Genomic DNA, 21,282 nt, shown 5'->3' on the forward strand with positions numbered 1-21,282 from the left:
GGGGGGGGGGGGGGGGGGGGGGGGGGGGGGAGACATGAGATGCTCTTTATGGTTCTCAGGTAGCTGAGGGCATATTTCAAAACATGTTCTACTTCGAAAACAAAGACTTCCCAAAGAGAAGGGCAGGACTTGCCATGCCAAAGAAACTCGTGCAATATGACCAACGAACCTCTGGGTTGGGCTGACGATGGTAAACTTGGGTACATACTGGTACCAGCAAGTGTATTTTGTCACTAATTATTATTCTGGTCGCGTTCCCTTTCTTAATCCTCCCAGGTGAGCCTATTTCTAAATCTACTGCATAACACACAAAATGTGTTATCCCTTTCTCCCGGAGGTTGTGATGAATATAGGAATTTCAGATATATATTGTATTGTATGTATCTAGTGCCGTAATGATAAAAGCCTGGGGTAGTGTATGGATGTATTGACTACAGTAAGGTTTAAAAATCCTTGTTTAAAAGACAGACAGGCACTCTGGCTACAGAAGGGATAATTAAAGCATTGTAAAAGTAAGATCATAATTCATTCCAACCATGTATATTGTTTACCTGAATAGGGCTAATGGAATTTTGTTTTTAGAAAGGTTCCCTGGGGTTTATATTTTTGAGGGGTGGCACGTGGCACGGTGGTTAGCACTGCTGCCTACGGTACTCAGGACCCGAGTTCGAATCCCAGCCCTGGGTCACTGTCCATATGGAGTTTGCACATTCTCCCCGTGTCTGTTGGGTTTCACCCCCACAACCCAAAGATGTGCATGTTACTTGGATTGGCCACACTAAATTGCCTCTTAATTGGAAAAAAATAATTGGGTACTCTAAATTTATAACAAAAAAAAGGTATTTGAGGGGTTTTGGTTAGCCTTAGTAAAATGGTCATAGCCCAGTTAGAGGGATAGAGATGATGGCCTGAATTCTCTGCCGTCAGGATTCTCTGTTCCTGCCGCCAGCACACCCATGGGCTTCCCGGTGGCGTGGCGTGACTACAATGGGAAATCTCATTCATAAGTGGTGGGAACAGAGAATTCCACCTCCAGCGAATGGAGCGCCGCCATGAATCACGTAGCTGGAGAATCCAGCTCAATGTAATTAATGGAAGGAGCCTGGGGCTAAAGCAGTCAGGTGTTGAGTTTCAGTTTTATTTTGGTATGAACAGGAGCTGTTTGCCAAATGCTGGGAAGTTAAACAGTAGTTTTACAAGGGCAAGAATCTGCAGCCTGTTTCCTGAAAGATCTCTCTCTCTCTCAAAGCAGTTTCTCCAAGACATTCATATACAACAATATCCCTGTGTTTGCTATCTGTATTTAAAAGTAGATTTTGACCTGAGTTGGGCTTTGCTTAATACTACAGCTTGTTTTAGTCCATATCCCTATTTGTGCATGGAGTCACTCCTGGAGCGAAGTATCCTTTCATAGAATTTACAGTGCAGAAAGAGGCCATTCAGCCCATTGAATCTCCACCAGCCTTTGGAAAGGGCACCCTACCTAAGCCCAGACCTCCACCCTAACTCCAAGTAACCCAACCTAACCATTTTGAGACACTCAGGGCAATTTATCACAACCAACCCACCTAACCTGCACACCTTAGGACTGTGGGAGGAAACCAGAGAACCCGGAGGAAACCCACGCAGACACGGGGAGAACGTGCAACTCCACACAGACAGTGAACTAAGGGGGAATCGAATCTGGGACCCTCGCGCTGTGAGGCAACAGTGATAACCATTGTGCTACCGTGCCATCCGATATCGGGAAGCGTTTCCATTTCCTCACAGTCTTACAAATTAAATTAAATATTGGGGTATCTGTCCGGTATCCTAGCAACTGTTGGAGTCTGGTCTGTGATCATCATCGGGTGCACGGCAAATATGTTTACTTTGCCTTACCTGTAAGTTCTTCCCAAGAAGGTAAGTAATCTCACTGTAAGTCTATGGTATCTGCCAGTAGTGCAAAACCATAACAAAGCAGCAACTTGTTCTACATTGATTTTAGTTATCTGTGGAATCTTGAGTCCGTTTCACATTATCACCCTAAACCAATTTCATCACCACCACTTTGACACAGACTATGAGTTGCAAATGCCACTTTTTTAAATGACAGCACAGGATATGAAAATAATCATCACAATTCTCAGTCCACTGATATAAAAGGACCATATCGGTTAACCCAACACTGGTTTAAAATTAATATGTAAATATCTCTAATTCTTGTTGACATTTATTGGGCATATAGCTTCTAAGTAAGAAGGTGTTGTGGCATAGTGGGGAGTCTCCCTGCCTGTGACCAAAAGCTCTGGGGTTTGAGTCCCACCCCAGGACTTGATGGCCATGTGTTCATAATGTGGCCAGACAGGTTGATTATCAACCTGTTAGGAGCAGGATGAGTCTCCTGGCCAGCCACACTTTATGCACTCCGCAATCTGTAGCCTCTGGTGACCAGCTCCTGACCTATTCCTGGAGAAACTAGCTGGGAAAACAATTGCTTTTGTTTGGCCTAGGTGTGGGGAGAGAAGAGGTTTCCAAGTATCAGGGAAGCATTTCCATCTCTCTTGTTCTGATATCCTCCATCCCACAGGATTTACTGATCAATCATATTTAATATAATCGCACTAAATTTACAACCAACCGATATTTACCGAATGTAGAAATGTTAGATATTTAATCTTTTTTAAAATTCCAGTACAGATCAAGAGTATTACGTCGGGAACAGCGTTACGATCCAATAAATATCATTTGCTGTCCAAATTAAGGTATGTGCAAAGAATGCAGCAATTTCAAGCGAGGGGCAGATCACAGGTTAAACTCAAATATCCAAAAGTTGCTGTCCGAGCTGCGCCACTCCATTGGTAACTTCACCAAAATGGCATTTCCTGGCTGTCTCGCCATTTAATATATTGAATGGTTCGAAGTTGCTCCATTTTGTATGGCAGATAGGTACTAAACTTGCCACAGAAAGTTTAGTCCTGTATATTCCAATCTGTGCTTTGCAATGTAATAACTGTTATATTTTTTTTGCTCTCTTCATTCCTCCTTCTCTTCCAGATTTGACACTGAAGTCAACCACTCCAATTAACCTTCCTTCTCAACCTTTGCACTATTGATTTCACAACTCTTCTATCGGATGCCCAATGGAGACACATAGTTGTTTGCCGTGTTCACTCAGCTCTCAGATGCTGGGTTTTCTTCGCTGGAAAATTTATCAACTCACACGTCCAGCAATTTTCCACAAAAACAATCAAAAGCAGAAACATGAAAGGTGCAAGTCTAACTAACAGTACTGTTAGGTGCCCTGCCACAGAAAGTTATGGCCCACATTGTCTTGAAAAAAGCAGGGCCTCAAACTGAACCTTTGCAAGGTAAATTGTTGGAAGCATATTTATAGTCCACATGGATTGTCACTTGACACATTGATGATCCTCACTGATTGTCCCACCACCTTTAGTTTGGGGGCGTGTTAATAACACTAACATTATATCTCGAAGGGCAAATCGAGAAGAGATTCAAAATAAAGTGCTTCATGGGCCTTTGATGAGATAGACGGGGAAGAATATGATTCCAAATATCATAACAAATCCGACCATTACCAGGAGACTGAGCCAACAGCAGTTACTGGAGTAAATCCAATATCTGGACATCTGGGGGGTGTGGTGGACGCTTACCAGATGTGAAGGGTTCGAGAGCTCGGGGTTGGGATGGGGCAACAGTTGCAATGTTAGCACTGTCGCAGTATCTTCGCATCCATCGCTCTTCAGCCAGCAGAGCTGGGAGCCCTCCAGCCAAACCTGCTGCCTGGCTTGTAGCCCCGGGGGGAAAGTGGACATCAGGTCCAGGTCGGGGTTGAGTTTGGGCACTCCTCCCGGCGGGATGGGGATGGCAGTCCGGCAGAATGGGCACGGGAAGGTGTCACTGGGCTTCATGAAGATGCAGATCCGCGCCAGGCATTCCATGCAGAAGGTGTGGCCACAGGGCAGCAGCAGTGGTGTCTTGGAGGCATTGTCATAGATGAGGTAACAGACCGGGCATTCGCAAACTGTCCTCGCCAGCTCAATCTCCTCCCTCACACTCGCCATGTGCTCAGCAGTCAGGAAGCTCCATTCCAGGGGAGGCCTGCAGGAGGCTGCTGCAACTTTCCAGTGAAGGTGGAAGTCTGAAGGAATCAAAGCCTAAGGCTCTGCACACCATGGGCTGGAAGTTCCAACTTGTCTGTTTGCCTGAGTGCTGCCCGGTTTGTTTTCAGACTGTAAACTGTTTCCTTAGAGAGGTCAGGTTGATGCTGAATTGACCACTCGCTGAAGTTGCTTGAATTGGGAGATATCTGCAGGTAGTAAGTAGTCTCTCTGCCACCCCCTCTCTCTTCTGTGCAAATGTCTCTTGTGTGTGTTTGCTGCCCGTTTCTAAGCACTGGACTCTTTGTTCGTCTGGGTTACCGCCTTCATTCGGCAGCGCGCTCAGTCCGTGTCTGCAGCCTCTGCAGCTCCACCTTAGCAACTGGTCAGTTGGCGAGGACTGAGCCCCTCTCCCGAGGGAGGGAGGGAGAGAGAGAGAGAGAGGCGGGAACCAGTGCCCCGGGGAGAAAGAGCAGCTCTGAATAAAAACACTGACCCCCGGGGCTGAACTCACATGGAAATAATCCAGACTGGTGGACCGAGAGGGAGTTGAAATGGAATAGGAGGAGGGTTAATAAACACCTTAGATGTGTGTGAAAAGGTGCAAACCTCCATCCAGATACGCGGTGGATGTATGCCCCAGCTTTACTCAAAGCAAGAACTTGCATTCACATCAGGCCTTTTCACAACCTCAGGTCTCTCTCTATGCAGCTGGCATAAGAAAGAGAACAAGCGCATTCGAAACCCAAACATTGCAAAGGTGGAGAGAGGGGTTGTAGTAGTGGCCATCACTGAGACCCGACTAGGTTATAAACATAGAGTAGAAACATAGAATTTCTACAGTGCAGAAGAAGGCCATTCGGTCCATTGAGTCTGCATCGACCCGAGGCTCGCGCCTGACCATATCCCCGTAACCTCACCTAACCTTTTGGACAATTGATCATAGCCAATCCACCAGACCTGCACGTCTTTGACAGTGGGAGGAAACCGGAGCAGCTGGAGGACACCCACACAGACATGGGAGAAAGTGCAAACTCCACACAGACAGTTACCCAAGGCCAGAATCAAACCTTGGCCCCTGGCGCTCTGAGGCAGCAGTGCTAACCACTGTGCCGCCAAGATTGGGCATGAGTAGGAAGTAAATATTACTGTTAATACAGTGTAGCACGATCAATTACTCACGAGACGAGAAGAGATGGAGTCAATCGATGGCTTTATTATGCAGACTTGTTCCCCAGCAGCACAGTTACAGAATGCGGCTGCTGGGAGAACCCGGGCTCTTATACGCCGCCTTATTGGGTGGAGCCAGTAGGCGGCTGATCCAATCGGGACCCAGTGTCTATCCACCATTAGCCTCTCGGCATCACAGGGTACCGTAATACCCCTAATACATACCACCACATTCACCCCTTGTTAAAAAAGAACCCGGCAGGGTAGTGGGCCGTATGGTGGGAGGGGTTTACAGAGTCGGTACCTAGGATGCCGCTAACATGGTGGCTATGCTCCAATATCAAACTACCAGTACTATTTACAATGCCACTTTTACTGGGCAACTGAATTATTTACAGAGGCATTTCTTGCTTTGTTATACGGATTCGATGAGTCGAATGCGTGCCCTGGTTGTCCTCGCCGATCGTCTCAGCCCCGGTGGTGATGCAGGCGCTGGCTCGGGCACTGTCGTTTCTGGGAGCGTAGCGACGCCTCTTCCTGCTCCACTACCCCTAGTCGCGACTGCGGGGAGGACCGATCCACCCGGGAAGGGTGCGGCTGTGGGGTGCGCCGGTGGAAGGGGGGGGTGATTGGTGTTGGGGGGGGGGGTGGAGCTCCGGAGGGGGTGGATGTGGGGTGCGCTGGTGGGGGGGAAGGGGGTGTGTGGAGCTCCGGCGGGCGCCAGGTCCCGCAGGGAGACCGTGTCCTGTCGGCCGTCGGGGTACACCACGTAGGCGTATTGAGGGTTCGCGTGGAGGAGATGAACCCTCTCGACCAACGGGTCCGATTTGTGCGTCCGCACATGTTCTCGGAGCAGGATGGATCCCGGGGCTGCCAGCCAGGTTGGAAGTCACGTTCCGGAGGAGGACTTCCTAGGGAAGACCAGGAGGCGTTCGTGAGGTGTTTGATTCGTTGTTGTATAAAGCAGCGACCGGATGGTGTGGAGGACGTCCGGGAGGACTTCCTGCCAGCAGGAAACTGGGAGACTTCTGGACCGTAGGGCCAGCAGGATGTTTTTCCAGACCATTCCATTCTCCCTCTCTACCTGACCGTTGCCCCGGGGGTTGTAACTGGTCGTCCTGCTCGAGGCAATGCCTTTGCTGAGCAGGAATTGACGCAGTTCGTCGCTTATGAAGGAAGACCCCCTATCGCTATGTATGTAGGCGGGGCAACCGAACAGTGTAAAGATGGTGCAGAGGGCTTTCATGACCGTGGCCGTGGTCATGTTGGGGCAGGGGATGGCGAAAGGGAACCGTCACTCGTCAATCACGTTCAGGAAGTACGTGTTGCGGTCGGTGGAGGGGAGGGGGCCATTGAAGTCCAGACCGAGGCACTCAAAGGGACGGGAAGCCTTTATCTGGTGCACTTTACCTGGCCTGTAGAAGCGTGGCTTGCACTCTGCGCAGATTTGGCAGTTCCTGGTGGCTGTCCTGACCTCCTCGATGGAGATGGGCAGGTTGCGGGTCTTTACGAAGTGATAGAACCAAGTGACCCCCGGGTGGCTGAGGTCCTTGTGGAGGGTTCGGAGACGGTCCACTTGTGCGTTGGAACATGTGCCGCGGGATAGGGCATCGGAAGCTCATTCAGCTTTCTGGGACGATACAAGATCTCATAATTATAGGTGGAGAGTTCGATCCTCCACCGCAAGATCTTGTCGTTCTTGATCTTGCCCCGCTGTGCATTATCGAACATGAAGGCAACCGACCGTTGGTCAGTGAGGAGAGTGAATCTCCTACCGGCCAGGTAATGCCTCCAATGTCGCACAGCTTCCACTATGGCCTGGGCGTCCTTTTCCACTGAGGAGTGGCGGATTTCTGAAGCGTGGAGGGTGCGTGAAAAAAAGGCCACGGGTCTGCCCGCTTGGTTGAGGGTGGCCGCCAGAGCTACGTCGGAGGCGTCGCTCTCGACTTGGAAGGGGAGGGATTCGTCAATCGCGTGCATTGTGGCCTTTGCGATATCCGCTTTGATGCGGCTGAAAGCCTGGCGGACCTCTGTCGACAAGGGAAAGACCGTGGACTGGATTAGTGGATGGGCCTTGTCCGCGTAGTGGGGGACCCACTGGACGTAATAAGAGAAAAAGCCCAGACAACGTTTCAGGGCCTTGGAACAGTGAGGGAGGGGGAACTCCATAAGGGGGTGCATGCGTTCAGGGTCGTGGCCTATAACTCCATTTCGCACTACGTAGCCAAGGATGGCTAGACGGTTGGTGCTAAACACGCATTTTTCCCCTGTTGTACGTGAGATTCAGGGCGTTTGCAGTCTGGAGGAATTTTCAGAGGTTGGCGTCGTGGACCTGCTGATCGTGGCCGCAGATGGTGACGTTATCGAGGTACGGGAACGTAGCCCGCAAACCGTACCGGTCAACCATTCGGTCCATCTCCCGTTGGAAGACCGAGACTCCGTTAGTGACGCCGAATGGAACCCTTAAGAAATGATAGAGCCGCTCTCTCTCTCCGCCATCTTGTCGGCGGCTCGGGTCCGCGGAAACCGCCCTGATCCGGCACAGCAAGCAGCACAATGGCCGAGGAATGCATAACTGCAGGCGGTGTCATGGATGTTAACACAGCACTTCAGGAAGTGCTTAAAACGGCATACATCCACGATGGCTTGTGTTGTGGTCTACGGGAAGCTGTCAAGGTGCTGGACAAACGACAAGCTCACTTGTGTGTCCTGGCAGGCAATTGTGATGAGGCACAGTATGTTAAGTTGGTAGAGGCACTCTGTGCAGAGCATCAGATCAACCTGATTAAGGTTGATGACAACAAAAAACTTGGTGAATGGGTAGGCCTGTGCAAAATAGACAGAGAAGGAAAACCTCGCAAGGTTGTAGGCTGCAGCTGTGTTGTTGTCAAGGATTATGGCAAAGACTCACAAGCCAAGGATGTCATTGACAACTATTTCAGAGGAAAGTGATGTGTTTCATAAATAAAATCAAAAATTAATTTTATGACTCAAAAAAAAAAAAAAAAAAAAAAAAAAAAAAAAGAAATGATAGAGCCGCCCATCTGCTTCAAAGGCGGTCGCTCGGGCGGATGGTTCGCCTATGTGGCAGAGCACCCAACACAACATAGTACCAGGATTGGAACGCAGTAACTGTGAGACCTACCTACGCATCTTCAGGAATCCGCCATCCTGCTCCATGGACACCATCAGCCCGCAGCAGCCGCTCCAAATCGCTGGAAATCTCGGCGTCAACTGGAAGCTGTTTAAACAGCACTTCCAGTTCTTCCTAGAAGCCACAGAAAGGGAGAATGCTTTGGACACCAGGAAAATCGCCCTCCTCCTCTCCATGGCAGGGCAACACGCCATCCACATCTACAACTCCCTGGTGTTCGCGGAAGGTGAGGACAAGACGAAGTACAAGACGGTCCTTCTCAAACTCGAGCAACACTTCAGCGTCGAGGTAAATGAGAGTTTCGAGAGGTACCTCTTCCAGCAGCGCCTGCAGGGTAAGGATGAGCCTTTTCAATCTTTCCTAACACACCTCCGTATCCTCGCGCAGTCCTGCGGTTACAAGGCCACCTCCGATTCCATGATTCGGGACCAGATAGTTTTTGGGGTCACCTCGGGCACCTTTCGCCAGCAGCTCCTCAAAATTAAAAGCCTCACCCTAGCCACCGGCATCGAAGCCTGCGTCCTCCATGAAAACGCGACCAGCCGCTACTCCCAATTCCAGGCGGCCGAATCGGCATGGCAGGGGCCCTACGCGGCTGAATCGGCAAGGCAGGGACTACGTCATCGTCATAGATTACTTTTCGAATTTTCCAGAGGTCATACGCCGACACGATTTGACATCGTCCGCTGTCATCAGGGCATGCAAAGACACCTTTGCTCGCCATGGCATTCCGCTTACTGTCATGTCGGACAATGAGCCCTGTTTTGCAAGCCAAGAATGGTCTTCTTTTGCTGCTTCGTATGGCTTCACACACGTGACGTCCAGCCCTCTGCATCTCCAGTCAAATGGCAAGGCGGAAAAGGGCGTTCACATCGTCAAGCGGCTCCTCTGCAAGGCTGCTGATGCTGGATCGGATTTCTGCTTAGCCCTGCTGGCCTATCGCTCGGCCCCACTAGCCACTGGCCTCTCACCAGACCAGCTGTTGATGGGTCGCGCCCTCAGGACCACTGTGCCATCCATTCTGGTCCCTACACCCAACTATGCTCCAGTACTGCAACGGATGCGACAGCAGCGTGCTCAGCAGAAGGTGGCACATGACACTCGGGCAACTGATCTTCCTGCCCTGGTGCCTGGAGACAACGTCCGCATCCACCTACCAGGTGGTGGCTGGTCGGCAACTGCCGAAGTTCTCCGACGCGTGGCTCCCCGCTCGTTCCTGGTTCGCATGCCTGATGGCTCCATTCGCAGGCGCAATCGCCGGGCTGTTCGCCTGCTTCCGCGCTCGCTACGTGATCACACGCCGGTGCCACGCTCTCCTGTTGTTCCTGATGTCGACTTCGTGGAGCTTCCTGCTACCATGCCCATTCCTCTGTCGCCTGTGGCCAGGCCCATTCCTCAGCCGGTGGATCCTGACCCACCCTTGAGGCGGTCAACCCGAATTCGTCGCCCACCTACTAGGCTGGACTTATGAGCCTGTTTGGACATTGGACTCACTGACGTATTATGCCACAATGTTAATATGTTTCTCTTTTTGTCGGTACAGGAGTTCGTTTTGATGCTTGATGTTTACACTTGTTTTGTTTATGGTACAACCTCGTTGCTATGTTGCACCTGACACCTTCCTATGTATATAGTTTAGCCTCATGTACATGTTGTACATATTGCACACACACACATTCAGCTGCACTCAGTACACATCTATATTTATTACCACATAGGTACATATTCTTATAAAAAAAGGGGGATGTCATGATATTCAGATAAACATCATGGTGCAAACATACATACACACTGGTGGACAGATCAACGGACCAATCAATACACACACAACATCACAGCAAATCACAGGCAAGAGCATACACACTATAAAACGGGGAACACGACACTTCCCGCTCATTCCAGCAGGAGACAGCTCAGGGCACAGAGCTCACAGCGTGCCACTCAGACATTCACCATGTGCTGAGTGCTTCTCCCAGATAGTGTTAGGGCTGGATCCACAGGTTAGAGGGTAATGAACGAACCACAGTAACCAGTTTACAGATATTGTTATTGAAGGTAATAAAACTGAGTTGTACCATCCGCAACCGTGTTGGTTCGTCTATGTAGCAGAGCACCCAACACGACAGTAACAAATGCAAATTAATACAGATAACTGTGGTAAGATGCAGCAAAAGCAAAATACTGCAGATGCTGGAAATCTGAAGTAAAAACAGAAAATGCTGGAAAAACTCAGTAGGCCTGGCGGCATGTGTGGAGAGAGAAACAGAGTAAACGTTTCGAGTCCGTGTGGCTCTTTTTCAGAGCTAGTGAGAGTGAGAACTGTGATGGATAGATGCATGATCAATGGCAATTCTCAAAACCTTGGAGCAGGAATCTTAAGAAGTTGGGGCTTTTTCATTTTCATTAGCAGTGTTGGAGAGGGAGAGAGAGAGAGCGAGAGAGATAGAGGTTACGGCATTTGGAAATTGCTGCTTAAGATTATGGAACAGACTTACTAGAGCATTGGCTAGTGCAGGATCAATAGCAGAGGACTCGGCAAACATCTCTGAGTGCTTATCTGAGAGGCAAACAATGAAAAATAGTGCAGGATCTACAGTTGCAGAGTTGATACAAATACGTGCATCCAGGATGTTAAGGACATTTGCGGTTTGCACATTTTACTATTCCACTGCACAGATTCGTAAGTTGTGGCTAGAAACCTTTTTGCTGACTCATGTGCAGGAGGAGGAAGCAGGATTTTAGCTCGTCCCAACGTAACTCCTTCCTTTATCACTAATCTTCATGACTACACCCGTTCTGACAACTGCTGTTCACACTCACCTTGGTGTTAGAAGGTTGTAGGTCCCACGCCAGCCAATTGTGCATGGAAATGAAGACTGACCCTCCTGTGCAATGCGAGGTGAGAGGTGTGCTTTCTTCGAAATGAGGTTTTAAATCAAAGCCCTGTCTGCCCTCTCTGGTACACATAATAGATCCTATGGCATGATTCCGAAGAAGAGTTTGGGGGAATCTCCCCAGTGTGGCTGCCAATAATCATCCTTCAATTAACATTACTAAAATAGCAATATCAGCTCATTTCACATTGAACAAAGAACAAGGAACAGGCCCTTCGGCCCTCCAAGCCTGTATCGGTCATGATACCAATCTTTGTTAAAACCCTCCGCACTTCCTTGTGCCATATCCTTCTATACCCATCCTAAACATGTGTTTGTCAAAATGCCTTTTTTTTTTATTAAATATTTTATTGAAAATTTTTGGTCAACCAACACAGTACATTGTGCATCCTTTACACAATATTATAACAACACAAATAACAATGACCGTCAAAATGCCTTTTGAACACCGTTAATGTATCTGCTTCCGCAACCTCCCCTGGCAATGCGCTCCAGGCACTCACCACCCTCTGCGTAAAAAAACGACTAATCGAGTCATTTTGTGCATGGGTTGATTATCGAGTCATAGATGTTTACAGCATGGAAACAGGCCCTTTGGCCCAGCTTGTCCATGCCACCCAGTTTCTAACACTAAGTCAGTCAGTCTATACCCACCCTGCCCATGCAACTGTCTAACTGCGTTTTAAAAGACAAAATCGTACCCGCCTCTACCATTGCCTCAGGCAGCCCATTCCAGATGCTCACCACCATCTGTGCGAAGAAATTTCCCTGCTGTCTCTTTTGTATCTCTCCCCTCTCACCTTAAATCTACGCCCTCTAGTTCTAGAGTCCTCTACCTTTGGGAAAAGATGTCGACTATCTACCTTATCTATTGCTGGCTTTCCTACTGATATACCTTCAATTCACCAAGAGGCCGAGAGAGTGAGTGAACATAAGGCTTTATTAGTCGTGAACTTGCCTAGCCAGAGTCGGTTGTGCAGATGAGTGCCACCCGCAGGTGGCCGGGTTATAGATGGCCCCGGTGAGGGCGGAGCCAGAGGCGGAGCCCACTGCGGTTACAGTACAGTACCTGGAAACAGCTTGTATCACCACTTCCAGGTCAAAGGTTACATTAGTTGGATACAATGGTTACAGTGTCATGCATTATGGTGAATACATTCACCACATTCACCCCCTGTTAAAAAATCAAGTCCAGCGGGGATGACGTGGGGTCATTACATATTCAGTCTCTCTGGAGGCCGGATTGTTCTCTTCAACCTCCTCAGCTCTGGTGGTGTGGTGGGCACGGTTGTTGCAGGTGGTGACACCAGGGGCATTGTGTCTGTAGCTGGAGCCTTAGTCCGGCGAGTCAGAGATGGTTAGGGTGTGGGGGTAGGCAGAGAGGTGGTGGGTGGCGGCAGTGTCGGCGCGGGACAGTACAGGAGACCCAGGGAGGAGTACGGGGCACTGGGGGTGGGGGCGGGTAGCGGGGGGGGGGAGGACGCGTTGGCAGGTGAACCAGCTGGTGCCAGGTCTCGTAGTGAGACCGTATCTTGCCGTCCGTCCTGGTGCGCGATGTAGGCGTACTGGGGGTTGGCGTGGAGCAGCTGGACCCTCTCGACCAGCGGGTCGGTCTTATGGCTCCTCATGTGCCTCCGGAGAAGGACCGGTCCCGGAGTTGACAGCCAAGATGGAAGCGAGACCCCGGAGATGGACTTCCTGGGGAAGATAAACAAACAATTGTGAGGGGTCTCGTTCGTGGCTGTGCAGAGGAGTGATCTGATGGAGTGGAGGGCGTCGGGGAGGACCTCCTGCCAGCGGGGGATTGGGAGACTTCTAGACCTGAGGGTCAGAAGGACGGCCTTCCATACTGTCACGTTCTCCCTCTCCACCTGTCCTGCAGGTTATAGCTTGTAGTCCTGCTCGAGGCGATGCCTTTGCTGAGCAGGTACTGGCGTAGCTCATCGCTCATGAACGATGTACCCCGGTTGCTGTGGGTGTAGGCAGGGAAACCGAACAGTGTGAAGATGCTGTGCAGTGCCTTTATTACAGTGGCCGAGGTCATGTCGGGGCAGGGGACAGCGAAGGGGAAGCGGGAGTACTCATCGATGACAGTGAGGAAGTATATATTACGGTTGGTGGAGGGGAGGGGCCCTTTGAAATCGATACTTAGGCGTTCAAAGGGCTGGGAGGCCTTTACCAGGCGGGCCTTGTCTGGCCGGTAGAAGTGTGGTTTGCACTCCGCGCAGACTTGGCAGTCCCTGGTCATTGCCTTGACCTCCTCGGTGGAGAAGGGCAGATTGCGGGACTTAATGAAGTGGGTAAGCCGGGTGACCCCCGGGTGACAGAGGTCATTGTGGATAGCCCGAAGTCGGTCACCTTGCGCGCTGGTGCATGTGCCGTGGGACAGGGCATCTGGGGCTCGTTGAGCATTGCGGTTATCCAGGCTGGGCTGGCCGACGTGCGGCGCAGGCTTGCGACGTAGGCAGATCCGACGGGGGCTGCAGTGATAGTGTCCACGAGGGGTTCGTCGGGCCCGCAGGGAAGGCCACCTCTAGCGAGGTAGCTAGCTTTACCGTGTCCCGCAGGTCGGAGGTCCCGTTTTCCAGCAGACGCTGCCTGATATAGTTCGAGCGGACCCCCGCCACGGATCTGTGAGTTCATATGCTCCTCCTCCGTCACATCTCGATAGCTGCAGTTCCTCGCGAGTAGAGTCAGGGTTTCCAGATACTCGACCAGCGATTCTCCGGCGCGTTGATGGCGAGTAGTGAGGAGGTGTCTAGCGAACACTTCACGAAGTGCGCCTTGAGGGTTGCGACCGCCTCCTCGTACGTGGCTGCTTTCAAAATCATTACCGAGATTCAATGGCTCACCCGAGCATGGAGGAGTCACAGTTTGAGGGTCTGCGAGAGAGCCGTTGTGGAGGAGTCGATGTAGGCCTCGAAGCATCAAAGTCAATGTTCAAATATTTCCTTGGCTTCGGATGTGCGGTCGAGTTTGAGCCTGCCTGGCTTTAGAGCGGCTTCCATGGTGCTGTTAACGACTAATAAATTGATATACCTTCAATTCACCAAGAGGCCGAGAGAGCGAGTGAACATAAGGCTTTATTAGTCGTGAACTTGCCTAGCCAGAGTCGGTTTTGCAGATGAATGCCACCCGCAGGTGGCCAGGTTATATATGGCCCAGGTGAGGGCGGAGCCAGAGGCGGAGCCCACTGGGATTACAGTACAGTACCTGGAAGCAGCTCGTATCACCACTTCCAGGTCAAAGGTTACATTAGGTGGATACAATGGTTACAGTGTCATGCATTATGGTGAATACATTCACCACACCTGATATAATAGTATATTATAGTGTTCAATTCTGGTCGCCACACTACCAGAAGGATATGGAGGCTTTGGAGAGGGTGCAGAAGAGATTTACCAGGATGTTGCCTGGTATGGAGAGCATTAGCTATGAGGAGCGGTTGAATAAACTCGGTTTGTTCTCACTGGAACGACGGAGGTTGAGGGGCGACCTGATAGAGGTCCACAAAAGTATGAGGGCCATAGACAGAGTGGATAGTCAGAGACTTTTTGCCAAGGTAGAGGGGTCAATTACTAGGGGGCATAGGTTTAAGGTGCGAGGGGCAAGGTTTAGAGTAGATGTAGGAGGCAGGTTTTTTACACAGAGGGTAGTGGGTGCCTGGAACTCGCTGCCGGAGGAGGTGGTGGAAGCAGGGACGATAGTGTCATTTAAGGGGCATCTTGACAAATACATGAATTGGATGGGAATAGAGGAATCCGGCCCAGGAAGTGTAGAAGATTGTAGTTTAGTCGGGCAGCATGGTCGGCACGGGCTTGGAGGGCCGAAGGGTCTGTTTCTGTGCTGTACTTTTCTTTGTTCTTTGTTCTAGTAACTGTGCTTCAATGGCTGTAAAGTGCTTTGGGATGACCGACGGTAGTGGGAGGTGCTATATAAATGCAAGTCTTTCTTTGCTTTTCTGTATATGGTTTATCGGGCATCAGAGCCTCATTATTATATCAATATATCAATGTATGTTAAGAAAAAGTAACAGAAGTGGATGTGATTTTGTTATCATTACACACACGCACACACACATACACACACCGCAGACACGTACACACATACATAGACACGTACACACACACATACATAGGCACGGACACACATACAGACACGCACACACAGACACACCCACACACATTCACAGACATGCTCACGCAGACACATGCACACAGACACATACATACCCACACAGACACACGCACATTCAGACACATGCACACCCACACAGACACAAACACATTCACAGACACACAGACACATACAGACAGACATGCACACAGGCACACACACAGACACAGACACGCATACAGACTCGTTTTCTCCATCATTGTGCACTCAAATCATGTATCCTAGATTCTACTTAATTTCTCTCATCTGAATCCTGTATAACTATCTCGTCATTGGCCAAAGCCAATCAAGCAAAACTGCAGATTGCTATTCACTTTTACATCTTTGGGTGGGATTCTCCGGGCCGCGTGTTTCACAGCGGTGCGCCGTTCGTCAATGGGATTTCCCATTGAAACCACCCTGCGCCACTGTGAAACCGCAGGCAGGGATGTGCAGAAAGCTCTCACACGCTACGTTTTTAGCAATAATGATTAAGGATGACTGTTGGCTCGGACACCCCTGCTCTTAATTTAAATAGTGCAGTGGGATCTTTTACACCTACCTGAGAGGACAGGGGAACCTCGTCTTAACATGTCACCCCAAAGATAGCACCTCATTAGAATGGTCCCTCAAATTTGCAGTGTTGTGCCGGCCTAGAGTATGTGTTCACGTCTCAACTGGCTGGAGTGCACTTGAACCTACAACCATGTAACTCAGAGGTGAGAGCATTATCAATTGAACCTCATTGTTACTCATTGAGCTATGTCTGACACCCTACGTAGAGTAGGATTATAGAGTGGTTATGGCACAGAAGGAGGCCATTCGGCCACCTGCTGGTGGTTCCTGTAATTGTCAGGTGGATACTGGAAATTGTTGTATGAGACGACCTAGGTGAAGAACCAAGGTCCATGCTGTGCCAAAAGAGGGCAGATGTAAAACAGAAATACCGATCAGCTGGCATCAATCTTCTGCGGGATTCTCCGTCGGCGGGTTCCTCCGCCCCGTTGGCAGCGCACCCAAACACGTGCGTTACCCGATGGCGTGGGGTGGTCCACAATGGGAGAATCCCACTGCCGGTGGGGGGGGGCACACTGTGCCAGAAAACGGGGCTGGCGGGACGGAGAATCCCGCCCAAGGCTTTTAAAAGCTCTTTAGATTCCAGGAGATGACAAAGCTGGGAGGAGGGGGGTGGGGGGTAAAGAACTGCATTGTTTTGAAATGCTAGAAAAGAATAGATAAGAGTGAGAGGCTGCACAAAGGACCCAGATTGAAATATGGAGCAATACAGAAGATGAATGTGCAGGATGGGCCATTTGGGGATCAGAAGGAACAAGATAAACAGGGATCACCATTGTACTGCTGATGAGCTAAAGAAAAGAAAGGTTGCAGTGACCAGAGAAAGAGAGATTGTTCGCTCAGGACTCATTGGACAAGGGCTGTTGTCGAAATAGTGAGGACTCAGCCAATCTCCAGCAGTTTGGAATAATGCGTAAGGACAGGAAATGTGTTCCTTTCTCTGTGAATCTGGCCGATTCTAACTTTCTTGCAGGTCTAAGTAGGCTGGGGGTCAATTTCCTTCCAAAAAACATGGAGGAAAATGGAATGTTTTCGTCATTGTTCACACAAGAAGAGGAAGCCTAATTTTCCCATTTTACACACTCTGTAAAAGGTATAGAACCAAGTGTGGCCAAACCATGCAGCTGTCCTTCTCAGGCCACAACCCATGGTATAAATAATACACTTTTCAGGAACACAGCACCACCATAAACAAGAGGAATGCGGTTCTAAGATTGCGTGTCTTTATTAACATACAAACATCCAAGTTAAGAGGAGTAGGCCACTCGGCCCCTCGAGCCCGCTCTGCCATTCAGATCGATGCTGATCTGATTTTAACATCAACCCCACGTTTTTGCCTATTCCCCCGATAACCTTTCACCCTCTTAAAGGGGGCTGCGCATTTCAGTGAACTAAAATCTCTGTAAAATGAGCGAGTTTCTTTCACAGATTTTCTTCCATGGTGCATGAGAATGTCCTGCAGAAGAGATCCCAGTTCTGCTCTGAAGTGATTGAGTTACAACTCTGGTGGGGGAATCTTTTTAACTTAACTCAACCAATAGGATAGGCTGGAACTTTGGTTTCATATCCCAGCCAACTATAGTCCACAATGGAGATGGGTAGTGTGTAAGACAACATTTTTTTTCCTGGTTTATTCCCACCCAGAAGGAAAGAAACAGTAAAACGGGGAAATCAGAATACTAATCTGAACTGTTTTTTCCATCTGGGAAATGGGTGGTTTATTTAAAGTTACCCCTTTCCTCCTCTGCCACCCTAGTGACAGGCGGCACAGAGGTACAATGGTTAACACTGCTGCCTCACAGCTCCAAGGACCCGAGTTAAATTGCGGCCTTGCATGATTGTCTGTGTGTTTTTCCCCATGTCTGCGTGAATTTCCTCCGGGTGCTCTGCTTTTCACCCACAGTCCTAAGATGAGCAGGCTAGGTGGATTAGCCATGCTAAATTGCTCCTTAGTGTCCAAAAGGCGGCACGGTAGCACAGTGGGTAGCACTGTTGCTTCACAGCTCCACGGTCCCAAGTTCGATTCCCGGCTTGGGTCACTGCCTGTATGGAGTCCGCACGTTCTCCCTGTGTATGCGTGGGTTTCCTCAGGGTTATCCGGTTTCCTCCCACAAGTCCCGAAAAATGTGCTGTTAGGTGAGTTGGATATTCTGAATTGTCCCTCTGTGTATATGGAATGTGGCGACTGGGGGCTTTTCACAGTAACTTCATTGCAGTGTTAATGTAAGCCTACTTGTGACAATAAAGACTATTATTATGATGTGCAGGTTAGGTGGGTTTATGGGGTCATGGGGATAGGGCAGGGGAGTGGGCCTAGCTACGGTGCTCTTTCAGAGGGTTGGTGCAGACTCGATGGGCCGAATGGCCTCCTTCTGCACTGTAGGAATTCTATGATCCTGTGACAGAATTTGCCTAGGGAGGGACAGGGCTTAAAGCACCTCGCTCATTTGACTGAAGCTCCTCGGGTTTCAGCTGAATGACACATTAGGAAAATGTATGGGAACAAAGAGTTTGTTTTTAAACCTATATGTTTGAGTGTGTGTTGGACACGCCTGTGGGAGTGCTGCTCTGTTGCCTGATACTTCTGAGGGGAATGTGCTACTCTGAACCAGGGTAGATAAATAATTTCTTGCCCTCACACGCGACAGGCAGTTTCGAAGAGGTCAGCCAGCAGCTTCCATAGCGTGGAACAATTCCCAGCATGACACCATCAGGAAGGGGAATCTGACCTGGGCGAGAAGGGGATCTCCGCTGGTTGTTGGCGACAAAGGTGGGTCATGTGAGTATCTCTCCGTGGTTTCGTCTTTAAAGAGGGTTTTTTCACTCAGCAGAAATATTTTTCTTATAAATATATTAGGTGTATTTTGTTTACGGCCAGTTTTCAGAGCAACACAGCAAACCCCGCACTGCCCTGGTTCTGACACAGCTTTCAGTGCAATGCTATTAGATTACATGATTAACGCACCTCATCAAAATGTCCCAACAAATGAGGTTACCAACTCTCCATGATTGCCCTGGAGTCTCCAGGAACTAAAGATTAATTTCCTGGCCAATTGTACCAGCAAAAGAGGAGAAAACGGTCAGAGTGGAATTTTAAACAATTGTACTTGTCATTCTCTACTCAACATCTCTATTTGTTTGCTGCAAAGGTATTTGAGGTGGGCAACAAAAAAGGCGAGATTTGACTGGGTAGGGTGGTTGGAGATCCAAACTGACGTGATGAAACCTCCAGGATTATGTCCAATCAGAGCTGGTGAGCCCAGAACAAACCATCCAAAATAGATCACAAGAGTCATGGAGTCATGACAGTTCATGCGGCCATTCAGTCCATTAAATCCATGCCCACTCTCTGCTCTCTATAGAGCAATCCAGTCAGTCCAATTCCTACTCTCTATCCCAGTATCCTTGTTTCCTTCGAGTACCTATCCAATTTCCTTTTGAAATCAGGGCAGCACGGTAGCACAGTGCCAAGCACTGTGGCTTCACAGCGCCAGGGTCCCAGGTTCGATTCCCCACTGGGTCACTGTCTGTGTGGAATCTGCACGTCCTCCCCGTGTCTGCGTGGGATTCCTCCGGGTGCTCCGGTTTTCACCCAAGATGTGCAGGTAAGGTGGATTGGCCATGCTAAATTGCCCTTCGTGTCCAAAAATGTTAGGAGGGGTTATTGGGTTACGGGGATATGATGGAAGTGAAGGTTTAAGTGGGTCGGTGTAGACTCAATGGGCCAAATGGCCTCCTTCTACACTGTACGTTTGTAGCGCACAATGACTTACGAGAGACGAGAAGTGATTAAGTCGATCCAGGCTTTATTAAGCGATGCTTGTCCCCAGCAGCTCAGCAACAGAATTAAGCTGCGGGGAGAAGCTCAGGTTCTTATACTCCGCCTTCAGGGCGGAGCCAGAAGCCGGAAGATCCAACCAGGACCCGGGATATTTCAGCCAATAGCATCTCGGCTTCACAGGTCCCAAATAACCCCTAATACATACCACCACATTCACCCCTTGTTAAAAAGGAACCCGGCGGGGTGGTGGTTCGCATGGTGGTAGGGGTTTACAAGGCTGGCCCTGGAACAAATTTCGGACAGAGCTACTACAGCTTTAGCCCTACACTGGCTATGTACAAGTTTGTGAGAACTATTTACAATATGAGCAAAAAACATTTTTTTTGTTACAACAACATTCTTGGTGTCACGCGGATTCCCCGAGTCGAGCGGGCGCTCTGGTCTTTCTCGTTGATCGCCTCAGCCCCGTTGGTGGTGCAGGTGCTTGTTCGGGCGTTGTCGTCTCCGGGAGCGTTTCGGTGTTTGTTCCTGTTTTACTCCTGGGCGGGCACGGGAGGAGGACCGATCCCCCGGGAAGGGGGCGGTCGCGGGGTGCGCCAGTGGCAGGGAGGGGATGATCGGTGTCGGGGGGGGGTGTGTGTTGCCGGCGGGCGCCAGGTCCCGCAGGGAGACCGTGTCCTGTCGGCCGTTGGGGTACGCCACGTAGGCGTACTGCGGTTTGCGTGGAGAAGGTGAACCCTCTCGACCAACGGGTCCGACTTGTGCGCCCGCACATGTTTCCGGAGCAAGATGGGTCCTGGGGCCGCCAGCCAGGTCGGCAGCGACGTTCCGGAGGAGGACTTCCTGGGGAAAACAAGGAGGCGCTCATGAGGTGTTTGGTTAGTGGTGGTACACAGCAGCGACCGGATGGAGTGGAGAGCGTCCGGGAGGACCTCCTGCCACCGGGAAACTGGGAGATCCCTGGACCTTAGGGCCAGTAGGACGGTTTTCCAGACCGTGCCGTTCTCCCTCTCTACTTGCCCGTTCCCCCGGGGGTTGTAGCTGGTCGTCCTGCTCGAGGCTATGCCCTTGCTGAGCAGGAACTGGCGCAGCTCGTCACTCATGAAGGAGGACCCCCTGTCGCTATGGATATACGCGGGGCAACCGAACAGTGTGAATATGGTGCCAAGGGCTTTAATGACTGTGGCCGCTGTCATGTCGGGGCAGGGGATGGCGAAGGGGAAACGAGAGTACTCGTCCACCACGTTCAGGAAGTATGCATTGCGGTCGGTGGAGGGGAGGGGCCCTTTGAAATCCAAACTGAGGCGTTCAAAGGGGCGGGAAGCCTTGATCAGGTGCGCTCTATCCGGCCTGAAAAAGTGCGGTTTGCACTCTGCGCAGATGTGGCAGTTCCTGGTGACTGTACGGACCTCCTCCACAGAGTAGGGGAAGTTGCGGGACTTTACAAAATGG

The 21,282-nt window shown here is 50.2% G+C and overlaps 1 protein-coding gene across 1 annotated transcript; it reads left to right on the forward strand.

Moving 5' to 3' along the window:
• Positions 1–7,755: 7,755 nt before the first annotated feature.
• LOC140399065 (small ribosomal subunit protein eS12) lies at positions 7,756–8,251 on the forward strand. The gene has a single exon (XM_072488162.1). It carries the CDS (start codon positions 7,827–7,829, stop codon positions 8,220–8,222), a length of 396 nt encoding a protein of 131 aa, XP_072344263.1. The 5' UTR covers positions 7,756–7,826; the 3' UTR covers positions 8,223–8,251.
• The last annotated feature ends 13,031 nt before the right edge of the window (positions 8,252–21,282 follow it).

The sequence above is a fragment of the Scyliorhinus torazame genome, chromosome 22 (genome assembly GCF_047496885.1).
Source record: "Scyliorhinus torazame isolate Kashiwa2021f chromosome 22, sScyTor2.1, whole genome shotgun sequence".
NCBI classification, from domain to species: Eukaryota; Metazoa; Chordata; class Chondrichthyes; order Carcharhiniformes; family Scyliorhinidae; genus Scyliorhinus; species Scyliorhinus torazame.

Bases quoted from the DNA above. Each gene is read 5' to 3' on its own strand.
- LOC140399065 (XM_072488162.1), top strand. From the start codon at position 7,827: ATGGCCGAGGAATGCATAACTGCAGGCGGTGTCATGGATGTTAACACA.